Below are 14,683 nucleotides of genomic sequence, written 5' to 3' on the forward strand. Positions count from 1 at the left end.
GGACATACGAACACATTTTCTTCTTTTTTTTGAGGGCCGAATATGATCAACGCTGAGGGAGAAGATATGCACTGTACTGAGTGCCCCTCTAATTCTTTCTATATTTAAACCTTACAGACTGATTGGACACACATGTTATATCAGTATTTCATGATGTTCTTGTCTTCCTATACCATTTACAGTATTTCATTGAGTAAAAGTTGGGAGAGGAAATAAAAAAATCCCAAACATTAAGGTATTGCGCAGAGAGATGAAAACATAAACTAACGAATAAAAGTTTACACGTTGGTTCTGAACTGAGTTCAGAACTTTTTTAAATACAGAAATAAAGGTAATGTGTTGGAGACCAATTCTATGATATTTCTTTCATATCGAGAAAAATGATATACTTAACCTATTGTTCTCTTGCGTTAAAGGATATTATTGATCTATAGACCAGAGTTCTAGTGGAAAACAAAATATGTAATTTATTTCATTAAACAAGAAAGTTGATCGTTTTTAAAAGATAAACTCTACTTTTATCAAATGAATACCACGCGAAGAAACAAATAATTTATTTCACAGTAAAAGAAAAACATTCTAAACTAGTACCAACGACTTTCTACACAATGTATAAAAATAGTTCTTGATAATTTTATGTACGATGAATGTGGAGTACATAGTCGATTGCGTTTTTGTTTAATTCTTTAGAAGAAAACATCTAATACTGTTGTAATAGATTAGAAGGAACATTTCTTTTGATGACTACTTAAATTCAACGTAATTAATATGGCTTCGAGGTGTATGTATGCCCACAAGTCCTCATCTTAAGTCTTAAACAGACTTCATATCTGGAATACTTATTCTAGTTGAAATAAAGGATTAACTATGGACAGACTTTTAAAATTACCAATACATTTTACTATAAAAAAGTTTTAAAGTTTACACGTATGATTGCCCTAAAACAAGACCTTAAACCTAGAAGTTTTTCAATTTATGTTCATGTTTTAGTAAAATCGAATCTTTCAAATTACGAATCTCCCTTACTGCAAATATATCTGTAAAAAAGGGTAACTCTAAATACAGTATCTTTTCCTTCTATATTTCTAATACATTGTATCAATTTATTATTTGTTGGTATGATATTTGTACTTATTATACATGGGAAGATGCGATATGCTTCCTTTTGGAATGCTTACACCCTATTCACACTATTGTTTCTTAGGTACTGTGTGTGTCTGTGTCGTTATTTGCATTTACGATTACATAATACAAGAAATTATTGCTGGCACTGTATACTTCGTTGGATTTCAACTAAAACTTTCACGTGTGGTTTATACGCATTTATTGTTTTATATACGTATATTTTCCATATGTAATTTGTCATTGTTCTTATCATTCCTCAGTACCCAAAACTATATTCAAACTTTTGTTCATGGTTTTAAATGGAAACATTATTCATGTTGAATTTATGCTGTACATTAGTAATTTTAATAAATGAATATAAAGTTTCAATTCATAGAAAACATCAACGGAAAAATGCAAACAAAAAGATAGTTATGGCTTCAGATTTATGAATTTTAACAAGGTAGAATTGATGATTACATTAAATTAAAATACAATGTTTCCCAGCTGTCAAGTGAGGTTCAATTTAAGAATAATAAAAATTTCCAGCGTAGCATAGTAAAACTTCTATTCAAAATCATCCTACACTTGTGTTTTTGTCTTTGATGTCCGCAGCAAAGACTAGCTTGGGTTTGCAACAATTCACCAAAATAAAGTATTTTTATCATTAATACTTTTAACCGTGTGCATGGTTAGGGATATTTGTTGGATATAATTTTACACCTAAAATCACTTTTATTCCTCACCTACTTTACTGACAAAAATGTTCGGGGAATAATTCATATCTTCGGATGTATATGTATATCAAAGACGTTGAATAGAGTACTAATTTTGAATATTTAAATCTTGTAAGATACCACAGAATATATGTGTTAGATACTTCAAGTTTATTTCGTGGAGATTAGAGTTTAAAGGTCACTTTACAGAACCATAGAATATTTTTCGTGTACAGTTCTGTGAAAAGCTCAGTAGAATAAAACAATCATACATATAGCACTTTGGGCCTTATATAGATAATTTTCGTCCTATTTTAGAATATGTTTCAAAATCTCACTAAATTTGTAAATGAGCCAGATATAGATATAAAAAGAGCATTGCTTACAAACTATATTTAAATATTTTATGCACTGTCGCATTAATTATCACGTTAATTCATAAAGTTCGACAATTACTAGGCTTTATTACAAGTGCACATTTAAATCTACATCTCTTGAGTAAAAAAACTCTACGATAAAATAAATTATTTGGAAGTTGAAGTTTTCGTGTCGTAGAGTAAACATCACATCAAACATAATTTTTAACATAAACAATTTCTGTCTGAATGTCTGTCTGTGACGATTTTTTCCAATTGTCACCATCAATCACCATGAAAATTGTGTAATATATGTCTTCTTTTGACCGATTGGAAAGATATTTTTATAGTGCGTTTATTGAATAGTCGGGATTTTTTGTGGAGCAATAGAACAATAGCACAATGTTGAAAATAATTTATAAAGAAAGTTATAGTAATTACTAGAAATAAATGACTATATTCTGCAAACAAAATTACGAAAGCGATTCTTAGAGAAGAAAGTTTGAGAGAAGCCAAGAAAATCGTTATCCTTATGTAGTTACTGAGCTGTTCTTCCTCAGTTAAGAGGTAGCGTAGAGACACTACCTAGCTATTATGAATCGTTAGGTTTTTGTTTTAGCACTCAAGCATTGGTTAGTTATACTTCAATCAAGAGTAAAGCGATTGTTTATTTCCTTGGAAACATGCTATAACTGAGTTAGACAAGATATTAATGGAATTATATATTATCACTTGAATTACCAACATGGTTACTGAGAATCCAGACTTTTTATTTGCACGAGGTCACGTTTTTCCTAACGTCGGTACATTTTGTCCAAAGCTTTACGATAATCAGTTAAACATTATCCATAAGATTTCTTTTCCACACATCACAAAATATATTACTGAAAATTATCAAGAAAGTCGTACATTTGCAGGGTTTACGGCACACCGAATTCATGCTAATATTGAAACGAATCATGGGAGTTTGTCAATAATACAGTGACCAATCACAGTAATTCCTCGTGGTGTATAACTTCAGCCAACTATTCTGTTGCAAAAAATGCGGTATGTGTAGTTATCCAACAAAATATCAAGTTTTTAATTTTCAATAAATTTACAAGTGAGCTATCTGTCAATTCCTAATGACTCCAGCTGAAAGACTTGTACTTACCAATGCTGCCATGATAACATCCCACCCATTTTGAATCAAGTTTTTTGACAATACATAAGACATAGCAATAATAACTTTACTTACACGTTGTTTTTTGACGTTGATAAAGAATTTTTTATTGGATTTTTACAAGATAAACTAACATGTAAATCCTGCCACCTTCTTTCTTTCAGAAATGTAAAATTGTTTCCATTTTATGGTTTAACGGAATTAACCACAGGCTATGATTCGTTTCATAAGTATTTGTCTTTTACAACGAAAATGAAGAAGGTAAAAATTATCAACCCAAAAAGTATTGACATCCTCATTCTTCCAGTTCATTATGATAAATGTATGTGTTTCACTATATGTCATTTGCCATACAATAATACTTTTTTACATGTATTTTGTTGAGTTAACAATAACCTATTGTCTTATGTTTTAATTTAGTTCATAAATACAATCTCTTACATAATTATGTGCGGTTTATGACTACTTGATATTTTCTTAATGGTTCTTTTGGTTTGGACATTGTATACTTTAAAAGAAATGCATCAGACTGTTTCGTGCAATTCACATACATAGTATAATGTTTGTAATTTCCTGTTAAATTGGGTGAAACACCCTGGTTAGCCATGAGAAATAAGTAAATCTAATTACAAAGCTCATAAAAATTAATTTATTATTAGTATTTGTTTTAGGAGATTTTGTTTCAGTTAAAGCTTACGTTGTTAAAACATTTTTTGACATCAAACGTAAAAGCCCCCCAGTGGCACAGCGGTATGTTTGCGGACTTACAACGCTAGAATCCGGGTTTAGATACCCGTGGTGGGCAGAGCACAGATAGCCCGTTGTGTAGCTTTGTGCTTGATTACAAACAAACAAATTAAACGTAAAAATTTATAACGAACAATTCTGATGTAATTGAAATTTAACAGCAAGAAAAAGGTAGTTGAAGTATTTCAAAGGAATGACTATTTTAAGAAAACAATTTCACTATTTCAAAGAAACATTAGCAATACATTTTCTTTGTGGTAAGTTTAAATAATCTATCTTTGGAAAGCTTCGTATTATCAAAGCAATCTTTAGCATCACATGTTTGACAAATAAAGCTGTCCTTCTTAAGAATTTTACAATCACCTATGATAGGTTTTGTTTGTTCGTTTTGTTTTGTAGTTAAGCACAAAGCTATACAAGGGGATATCTGTTCTCTGCCTACCAGGAGTATCGAAACCCGGTTTCTAGGCGTTGTAAGTCCGCAGACATGCTGCTGTGCCATTGGGGGGCCCTATGATAGGTAATCGGCGTTTCTAACAATAAATCTTGTTTTATTTGTGTTCGTGTTCTTTCCTCTCTTGTAAAAATCAAAAAGATTTTAGACCTCTGAACTTTAGCTTATTAAATCAAAGTACGAGTCTTATTTTCGAAACATTCAGTCAGTTTCTGTAAAAGCAATCATTTATCATTTCAAAGTCGTCTATTGAAAAAGCGTCATATAACTTCATGCTAATAACAAAAAGTTACTCATTTAATTATTTTGTTTTGTCTTGTAATGCTAAGGAGATTGAAATTAAGTTTTTATTTCTTCCATTATAAAGTATTTTTGGTTTTAGAATACAAGAAATTCCGTTGTGGTATACTGCTGTTTAATGTTTGAAATATTTTATCTTTTACCTCGAAGAAGTGGTTTCGATACCCGTGGTGGGCAGAGCACAGATAGCCCATTGTGTAGCTTTGTGCTTAACTTCAAAACAACAACAACAACCTCTAAGAAATATACTAACAATTAAAATGAATTTATGAAATAATAATTAACTTACTAGAATAATTTTTATTTTTAAGATTACAACATGTGGACGTAGTAAGCGGATTACGAGCACCAAGGAAAGTTTTAACTATGTTGACGAAATTTCTAACGTGCTGACAAAAAATTCGTTATTATAAAGTACTATTAATACATTTTAGCACGTTTTAACGCAGTGACAAACCTCATGTTTTTACATTTTTAAACTGATTTTTAATACCAAAGCTGTAGCTAGATTTTTAATAGATTCTTTATTCTGTCTATATTCACAAAGGCCAATTTATAAAAATATGTAGAATAATATTTTTAAAGTTGCATTCATATATATATATATATATGCACATACAACCGTGCCACTAAGCATCCGTTAAATATTTGATGCAGTTAATAAAAATCGTATGTGTTTTAATAATTAATTTCCATCTAAACGTTTACACCTGTTAAAACAGTTTCTTGAACATGAACAATGTTTTTAATCATTAACATTACTTATATTCATTTTTAAGCCATGTGGTTGAGTTCAGCTTTCTGTTTTTAACCACATAAATCTCCCGGTGGGTCAACGGTAAGTTTATGGACTTAAATACTAAAATGAGCGGTTTGACTCCCCGTGGCAAACGAAAAGTATATAATCCAATGTGTAGCTTTGCACTAAAACAAACAAACACACACAATTTTACGCTCAAATGATATAAAAGGGCTCAGATATTAAGCCAGACAGATAAAAATATACTTCTATTTCAGATTACACACAATTAAAAAAATATAACAATGATGTAACATAGTTACGGTAATTGAGATGATTCGGCCATTATTAGTACCAGATCTTTCGTTTTTTAATGTTTCCATAACCGTCATTGTTTTATAGAAAGCTAACATTTCAAATATTTTATTGTTTTAATCAGTTCCCCAAATTACACTTTGTCACGATGATCAGTATACATTTGTAACATTTCCTTTAATGGGGGAAGTTTCTTTTATTTTTCCTTGTTAAAGTAATGTTTATTTAGGGACGGAAACATTAATGGTTCAGCGCGTGAACATTCCGAATTTGTACGGAATATAAAAACTTCTCAAATATTTGTTATGAATACATTGAGGAAAAGAAGGATAAAAATACAGAAAACATCAACAGGGGATACTTCTAAGCATTATCGTCATCATTTTCAGTATTTATCATTTGTTATTAAATTATTATGTTATTTGACTACTAAATTTCAACAGTTTAGTGCTACAGAAGGCTGCGTATGTTATGTTAAAACGATTTCTAATGCACAAGTCAGCAAATCATGTGACAACCACAGCAATATAAAGTCGCGCTGGAACGGAATGTATCAGAATTACATTTTAACATTATTAGGCGTTGCGTAGGTAGAGTAATGCCACCGAAAATAGATCACTTCTGGGAAATATATGTAACAGCTTTTTCTGACACAAAATACTCCTACACTCAGACTATAAAGATGTATTTAGATCAAGGATTTAGGTTTTCAAAACCGGGTATCTCATATATTTTATGGCATTATAAAACAAAGCGATATGGATCAACTTGGAGCATAAAGACCATCCAAAAAAATAATACATACCACAAGTCGTAACCAAGTCAGATTTAGTAAAGTGCGATGTCTTGTATCAGGTGAGAATCCACAAACACAAAGGTCAGTGACAAAAGTCGCTAACCTCCCCACAATCAAGAAGAATCTCTGTCTGCAAAAACAACATAAGACACGTATACACAAGTTGCCTCCGTTCAACCCTTAAATGTTTCAAGTAATTGGGAAATGAAACTGAAAGTCGTGCTATTCCATTCGAAGACATACTGGTTAAGTCGCAACGCTTATGGAAACCATCGGTCTCGTACATTAGATGGATTATAGAGAGCCAGCAAGGAAGAGGATGTGCTTTGTACATAACATTCTAATACGGAGCATTTTTGCAATGGCAAATACGTTGCAAGGCTATTGTCAAGATGCACAGTCGTCAGCTCAAGCATAACTGAACGTTGGTACATGGACTGTAACGACATGGTGAGGCTCCAAAATTATTTCAATTTAACGTACCGACTGTATCGTTTACCGTGTATGTGAATGGTCTCCAGTTTATACCATTATACAATACGTTTTATGAGATAAACATCTACGCACAGCACTCATAAATATTTGTGTAAAACTCCTACAAGAAAACTTTATGAAATACTGAGTGTTAAAATAACATTTAACGTTACAAGACGTTTATTATAACATAAAAGGAAAAACTCAATTTTCGACCTGAAGAAATATTTGACACATAATATATATATAACAGTTGATAAAGAAACACTTTATAGATATAAATTTATTTACATCAAGCACATTGAGCTTCTAGGGCTTGCTATTTTTATTTTTGTTCTAAGTGATAGTCATTGCTGAGTTGGATTAGTTAAGAAACTTATTGGAGTTAGCTCTGCAATCAGTTACAATAACAGAATAAGCACGAAAGTCAATTACCTTGAAATATATTAAAGTTTACACCAGAAAAGGCGTCTAAAAATATCTACATTCTGTTCAAACGGTTTAAAAAGAACATGTTTTTTCTTTCTTTCATATACAATACGTAGAAATGCTCTACACTATTTGTCACTACTGATAACTATATTTCTTTTTTTTTGTCATATTAACAATAGCGTTGTAAGAAGAGGAATCAGAGCCTCCGTAGAAGGATAATATTAGTGTACGACAGGTGTGTCGAGACAGTAGGCAAATAAAGTCTATACGTATTTTCTCTCTTGTGGCATATTGCTTTAGATATTTACAATAATCGTCTGTTTGTATGTTGTAAAACATAAAACTACACAATCTGTGCTCTGCTCATAGCGGGCATCGAAACCCGATTTTGAGCGTTATAGCCCCGCTGACATACGGCTGAGCAACCCTGGGGCACGATAATTGTCATCACTTACGGCACAGCTTTTCATACTTGATAAACAACCACCTCCAACCTATAACAGAAACTTATCACTAACAATGAGATTAGCCGTTCAACTTGTTATACCTATTATTTGTAGTTAGTGTGTGAAACTTGGTGCTTTTAAAATAGTGTAGCAATGTATATTACACATTAACTTCTTATTTTGGTGTTTTCCTAGTCAATGATGCACAAATTTACCTGCTCCCCCCAGTGACACAGTGGTAAGTCTGGCGATTAATAACGCTAAAAAACAGATTTCGATACCCTTGACGTGTAAGTGTTTTGCTGTATTACAATTTTTAAGTTAAATCAAATTTTCAAAGCTTTTAATGAGTTTACATGACTCTCCTATTTCTTTGGGGAAATTTTTTGATATATTAAATGTGATTAGATAAGTAATTTCATTAGCTAATAATATTCTTCATTTAATATTTAAAATTTTTTCCAATTTTTGTACCGTTTTTTCTGATTTCTATCGTCAATTTTCTTTGTGTTTTTTTAATACAACTCCCATTGAATCGGTAATTTAAAGAGAAACACTACAGTGACAGCGATACTAAAGTTATCAAAAACTAAAATTAGATAAAACCCAAAGAGTTAATAGAACACTTAGGATGGAATTCCGTCTCCTGTCATCACATACAGTCTTTCTCAGTTGAAATGTGTAATATAAACTATTGGTAAATAGTAATTGTAACTGTAATAATACGAAATATATTCATAGTAAATAATTTGTAATTGGGCTTAGGTGAACGTACAGGTTATTATCTTATATTATCTTTTGTAATTTCAGTGATATATGGAACTTATAGATGTTTCTTACCATATTGTACGTGTGACACATCATTGTGAAAAATGGACTTGTTCATTATATCACCTTAGTCAGACAGATTGTCTCCTCGTAAACTGAAACCTAAAGTTAATATATTCTACTGTTTCTACCATAAATAATTTTAACCCGTATATATATATTTTTCAGTTTTAATAAAATGTGTATCTCTCTAATTGTTTTTGGTTGATTATTTACCAACTGAGCAAATTAGCATCAACAAAAAAACCTTCATCGTGTATGTGTTATTTACTGTTTTAAAGGTTTCTTCTACACAGACAAACTTACTTTAGAGAGCACGAATTCGTGTTTTTAGTGCAAAACACTATATAATGCATAGGTTTATAACTTATTCAAAAATTTGATCTTGGGGGCATATTTGACTTTCAAAATGGGTACATAACCTGATAGTATTCACTAGAACTAAAAATAGCTCGCTTATGGTCAGTTGTTTTTCTGTACATTTAAATATTGATGGAAGTTTTTAGGTATAATATAAAGCGTAATGACTTATTACTCCTTCATTTATTCCATGTCAGAAGCAGAATATAAATATCCTAAAGCTTGTTGAAGAAACGATTACCAATTCATGCAAAATATTCAAGAGGAGTTTATGAATAATTCAAGAAACTTGTTTGAACTTTTTATTAATCCAAACCAAAACTACTTCTGTTAACTTGGACACAAGGGATGATCAAGCCTCAAAGAACAAACTATTTTTACAAAGAAAAAATAAGCCCCGTCAACTAGGGTATTCAAAAAAATGACAATCACAAAAAAGAATTTTCAGGCATGACTAAACAGAACATAGTTTTTATATTATTTTACATAAGTATTCCTTGTGTTATATTGGCTTCTTTGTAAGTGTTAAAAGACTATATAAAAGCTAAAATACACATTATTAGGTATAGATTTGTTTGATACGTGTTGGCCATATATATTCGTTTAAAATCTTAGCAATAGAAAGATTAGGATAGTCGGTAGTCTTCTCTATTCTTGAAAAATTTAGTTGCTAACTCTGATGAGATCTAAGTAAACAATATATCAAGTCTGTCAAACTACACTGCGTTAATCACTACGTTACCGAGTTTGGTACTAGTTACTTTATACTAACACAGTTTCTAATCAGGGTCATTGTTGTCTTTGGAACACATTTATTAGTATACACTACTTGAAACCAATAAACCTGCTTGAGTTTACAATAATTTATTGGAAATTGGCGGTAAAACTATACCTGTTGGCCATATATATTCGTTTAAAATCTTAGCAATAGAAAGATTAGGTCTAATAACATATGTAAAGCTCAATAACTTAATTTTAAAGCATGTTTATAGCAGGAGAGAAGGCAAATAGACGTTGACTCTCAATGAGTGCTCTTTGAGTTAATTATGTCACATTTTAATTTTGTTGTAGACATCATCTATTAATTCATAAACGTTTAAAATGTTGTCGTAAAAATCAGAAAGAGTAAAACGCCACAACACTGAAAAAGGAAACTGGATTATGGGAAACAAAGTCAGGCAAAAGATGTTTTCTCAGAAATAAATATTGTATTGAAATATTGAAGTTACAATTCTCAGTGAAAACAGTTCCTGCAAAGAGAAGGGTCCTCCCTCCTCTTCCCCATCACAATGATCAATTCTTAAACTTTAGTTCAAATATTGGAATTACGATTCTCAGATCCACACTCAATTGCTAAGCTCCACACTTTATTGCTACAACTATAATGAAAACAAAATATAAGATAGTCTTAATATTTAAATATATCTTGTTAAAATAAATATAGATACTACCGTGAAAATCTCGAATATGCAAGCATTTAAAAAAGTAACTTTAGAAGAAGAAAGGTTTCAAATTTCATTTGAAGCAATAGAACTTAACACTCTGAACCAATTTTGAGGCCCTGGTGATGTCACAAAGTAAACATAAAAACGAGGAAATGTACTCTCACATTTCGGATACAAAAGCTTTGTTTGCAATATTATTACTTGCTTCTCGATTCATCTTCCAAGAAAAAATACTCATACTTTTTTATTTCTATTCGAGAAAACCTTGCAGATTTGAATAATCATTTATACTATAAAATGGATTGTCCTTATTTTCTTTCTGTCTGTAATGAAAAATTCCCAGCTTCCAGACTTGTTATCGCCATGAAATTTTCACTGGTTCTTTGTTACACCCAAGAGGAATTATAAAACCTTATTTTATTCATTTTCTCATTTTTACGAGTTTAACAATCATTTCAATTTTGCCCTTTGCAATTACTTGCGATGGACTGTCATCCTGTCCAGGGGTAATGGGTCACCATTCTCATCCGCTTGTGCAATTTGAAGCATGAGTTCGAAAGCACCGGCCCTATGTGCTTTGCAAAGGCACGTCCAGAATTTAACTTAACTTTTTTTAACTACCTAAGTGCAGGCAAATGACGCACACGCACGACGTCCTGCCATTCACGTGAAGCCAATGAAATAAATACTGTGCCTTTTTCTCGACCTGAATCCTTTGGTTTAGTTTTAGTTTTAGGCTCTATACTGAGTTCTCTATCTCATTAGATCTGAAGAAGATTTAACGACGAAGTCCAAGACTGTAACAAATCTGATGTTAAAATAAAAGTAGTTCATAAAATTATTTTAAATTGTTTCTCTTAATATTAAATTTACTATTACACGTGTAATTAAACACTACTACTGCTTGATTTTAAAACATAAACAAAGATATGGCGTGTCATATCTTTGCTAAGCATCAAACGTGTGTTTCTTAATTTCAGTTTAATATCCTATTTCTTGATTTTCTATTGTACTTTTGGTCATGATCCATGTCGGTTGGATTTATTTCATTATAAAACGTACGGAAACCGGCCATAAAGTCGATTCTCTTCCATTAGATATATTTTTTCTTTTGTCTGACACAAAGAAAAATTTCAAGACGGACCAGATACAATAGCCAGGCTCCTAACAAAAGTAGTGTTTAGGATTTGCTTTATCGTTTGTTGTTGTTGTTTGTCTTTTTTTTCAGCATTTTTTTTAAATTTTACTGTAAAAAAAACAAAAAAAAACAATTGTTTGAATGAGCAAAAAACGGATTACTGAATTATTAGAATTTAATGAGAATGATATGAAAATAAACAACATAAGAAACTAATTGATATTCTAGAATATATACATAAGTAAAATGTTTTATTTAAAAAGGTCCAAATATTTACTTCACAGTTTTTGTTTTTTCATGGTGTCTTTCGTTTAGAGCTATTTATATGTTATTGTAAATATTTTAACGCACATTATTATTTTCTCTCACAACAAAATGGAGTTTGAGGCTAATTAGCCTTTCATCTAGATTTAAAGCTCATGATTTGTCATTAGTGTACATTAGAAATAAATATTCACAACTTTTTAACTACTACGTATATATTATATCAATTTTGATTGGTGGATTAAATTTCAGGTGTCATGGGTACGTCTTCTTGATTACCACGTTCTAACTGTTGGGAAATACACCTATACTACAGACGATAGATTCAAGGCCTTCCACACCGAATACTCAAACGAATGGACATTAAAAATTGAACTTGTTCAGGAGCGTGACAGTGGTTTCTACGAATGTCAGATGACTTCTAGCCCCCCGGCACGTCAAATTCTCTATCTTCGTGTAGTAGGTAAACAAACCAGATACATTATTGACTTATTTAACTTTTTTCTATTTTCATCTATATTAAAGCGAATGCTTGTCTTAATGTCCATTGAAGAAGTGAGAAAAAATTGATTTCTTTGTATAGATGTTTTTGCTTTTTTGTACTTCCATCTGTGAAAAAAAAAGAAAAAAAAAGGTTATCACTGTTTTTGTTTGTTTACTTTCTCTCTATTTCAACAATACGAAACAGGTGACATGGGGAAAACGCTTGTAAGTGTACAGTGTAAGTTGCAAGAATCAATGAACACTGTCCGGAACATATTGTCCCATTTATAGACCGGTTTCATACGTTGAATGACATTGAAAAAAGCATAGTGAACATCTTTTGTAACAGTTTTTGGCTGTATTTTTCAAAATAAATCTTATGATTCTGAATGTGTCTCGGGGACGATTTAGTTACCCTAAGAAAAATAGTTTTTAAGATATAATCACTTTAAAATATGGGATTTTCTTTATAATCATCCTATAATTAATTATTGTTTTCTCTGTACGTATTGGAAACAATACAAATGTAAGTAATATTTCCAGCACACAGAGATGAGACCACTTGTAATTTCGTATATTGACAAAGTAGTTACGCGCACTGTTTTGTCATTGCTGGTGACAAACTGTTTTTCTAGCAGGTATTCTAGTTTATTTACAAGGTTTATATATATTTACATCATAAATGTACAAGGTCACGTAACAAGCATGTGGGTGCATTACTTCGAAGGATCGTCTTGTTTGAATTTTACTGGAGGTATGAATACCAAGAGAAATATTTTAGATGTTTTGAAATTTATAACCGAGTCTGCGAGTTAGGGAGACATGTTTGATCGCATGACTCCCAAATAAAGCTTTCCGGTACTCTCTTTTTTTCATTCTGGATAAAGATTTCAACTCCTTGCGATATCTTGGCCCACCATTGTAGCCAATGAACATTAGTTTTCAGGCTATGAGGGAGTACATCTCAACCCCCTCCCCATCCAAAATTCCACCAAAACGTAATAGTGGCCACATATATTGTGGAATACAAGCTCTGGTTCCTCAGTCCTATAGAACCGTTTTCTTTACGGTTTTCGTGAGTTCTGTCGATACAGATAGCTGAGTAAAGCTCAACAAAGCTTACTTACTGCTGTAAGGTAGCTAAGTGTGGTAGCTGCCTAAACATGAACTCTTCTACTATTTTGTGCAATACCTAGAGTCTGCATCGTAGTTGACAAACACTATTGAAATGTGAGTTGTTTTGTCAGTAAAATGTAGATTTTTACATTTAACATTTTTGAGTTCTAACTTGTATAGTAGAAACCAAAACACCCCTCTGTTACCATTCAGTCTCTCAAATTCGGTCTGATCAACTCGCAGACTGATTGTTAAACGAGATATAAAAAATCAAGATAAAAATTTGATAATTTAAAGGCATTGAAGATTGTTCGGAAATTGAGTCAATTTTTGTTGAATTTCAATTCTCTCTGATTATAGTTATGAACTACGATTTACATTATATCCTTGGATTGTTAAAAAAAATACAAAAATTTATACTTGAGGTGATTAGTGGAATGCCGAGCGCCAGTAAACATACATTTTCAAAAATCAAGATTAATAACCCTACCGTCATATCTAGGGTTGTTCTTTAGCTTTTAATAAGCATCTCAACATAGCTAAGAAGTAATAATTTGATACCATGTTTTCCAATATCATGGTACTATGGTCCTTTGACCCTTAAGATATTAATGTGGGTAGCCTGTCTTGACGGCGAATTGACGTCACATTGCCGCAAATACGTGCACCGCACTTTGTGGCCTTGCATGTTGGTCAAATTCCATTATTCGACCAGACAATAGTAGCCCCAGAGTTAGGGTTGAATACTGTTCATTAGCTGTCCTCCCTCTATCTGTCAGTTCAAAAAGGATAGCTGAGCGCAGATAACTCTTAACTATCAGCAATTAGTCTAAAAATAAACTTAATAATTAGAATCCGTTTCTCAAAATTTAAAGTTTACCTTTCAATAAGTACTTTGTTTATTCTAGGCTTTGAAAAATTGTCATATTTTGAAATTGATATAGTCTTGTTTTTTGTTGTTGTTGTTTTAATGGAATACATATTAGAAATCAATGAAGAAAACTTTGT

The 14,683-nt window shown here is 31.5% G+C and overlaps 1 protein-coding gene across 2 annotated transcripts in view; it reads left to right on the forward strand.

Moving 5' to 3' along the window:
• The window catches only part of LOC106467942 (zwei Ig domain protein zig-8-like), a 150,599-nt gene that overhangs the window by 109,162 nt on the left and 26,754 nt on the right, over nucleotides 1-14,683 (forward strand). For both annotated transcript variants that reach the window (XM_022396930.1, XM_022396937.1), the window contains one exon: nucleotides 12,329-12,539. In XM_022396930.1, coding sequence (XP_022252638.1) covers nucleotides 12,329-12,539 — 211 coding nt within the window. The remainder of the gene's footprint in view (nucleotides 1-12,328; nucleotides 12,540-14,683) is intronic.

This window comes from Limulus polyphemus, unplaced genomic scaffold (assembly GCF_000517525.1).
Source record: "Limulus polyphemus unplaced genomic scaffold, Limulus_polyphemus-2.1.2 Scaffold84, whole genome shotgun sequence".
NCBI lineage: Eukaryota > Metazoa > Arthropoda > Merostomata > Xiphosura > Limulidae > Limulus > Limulus polyphemus.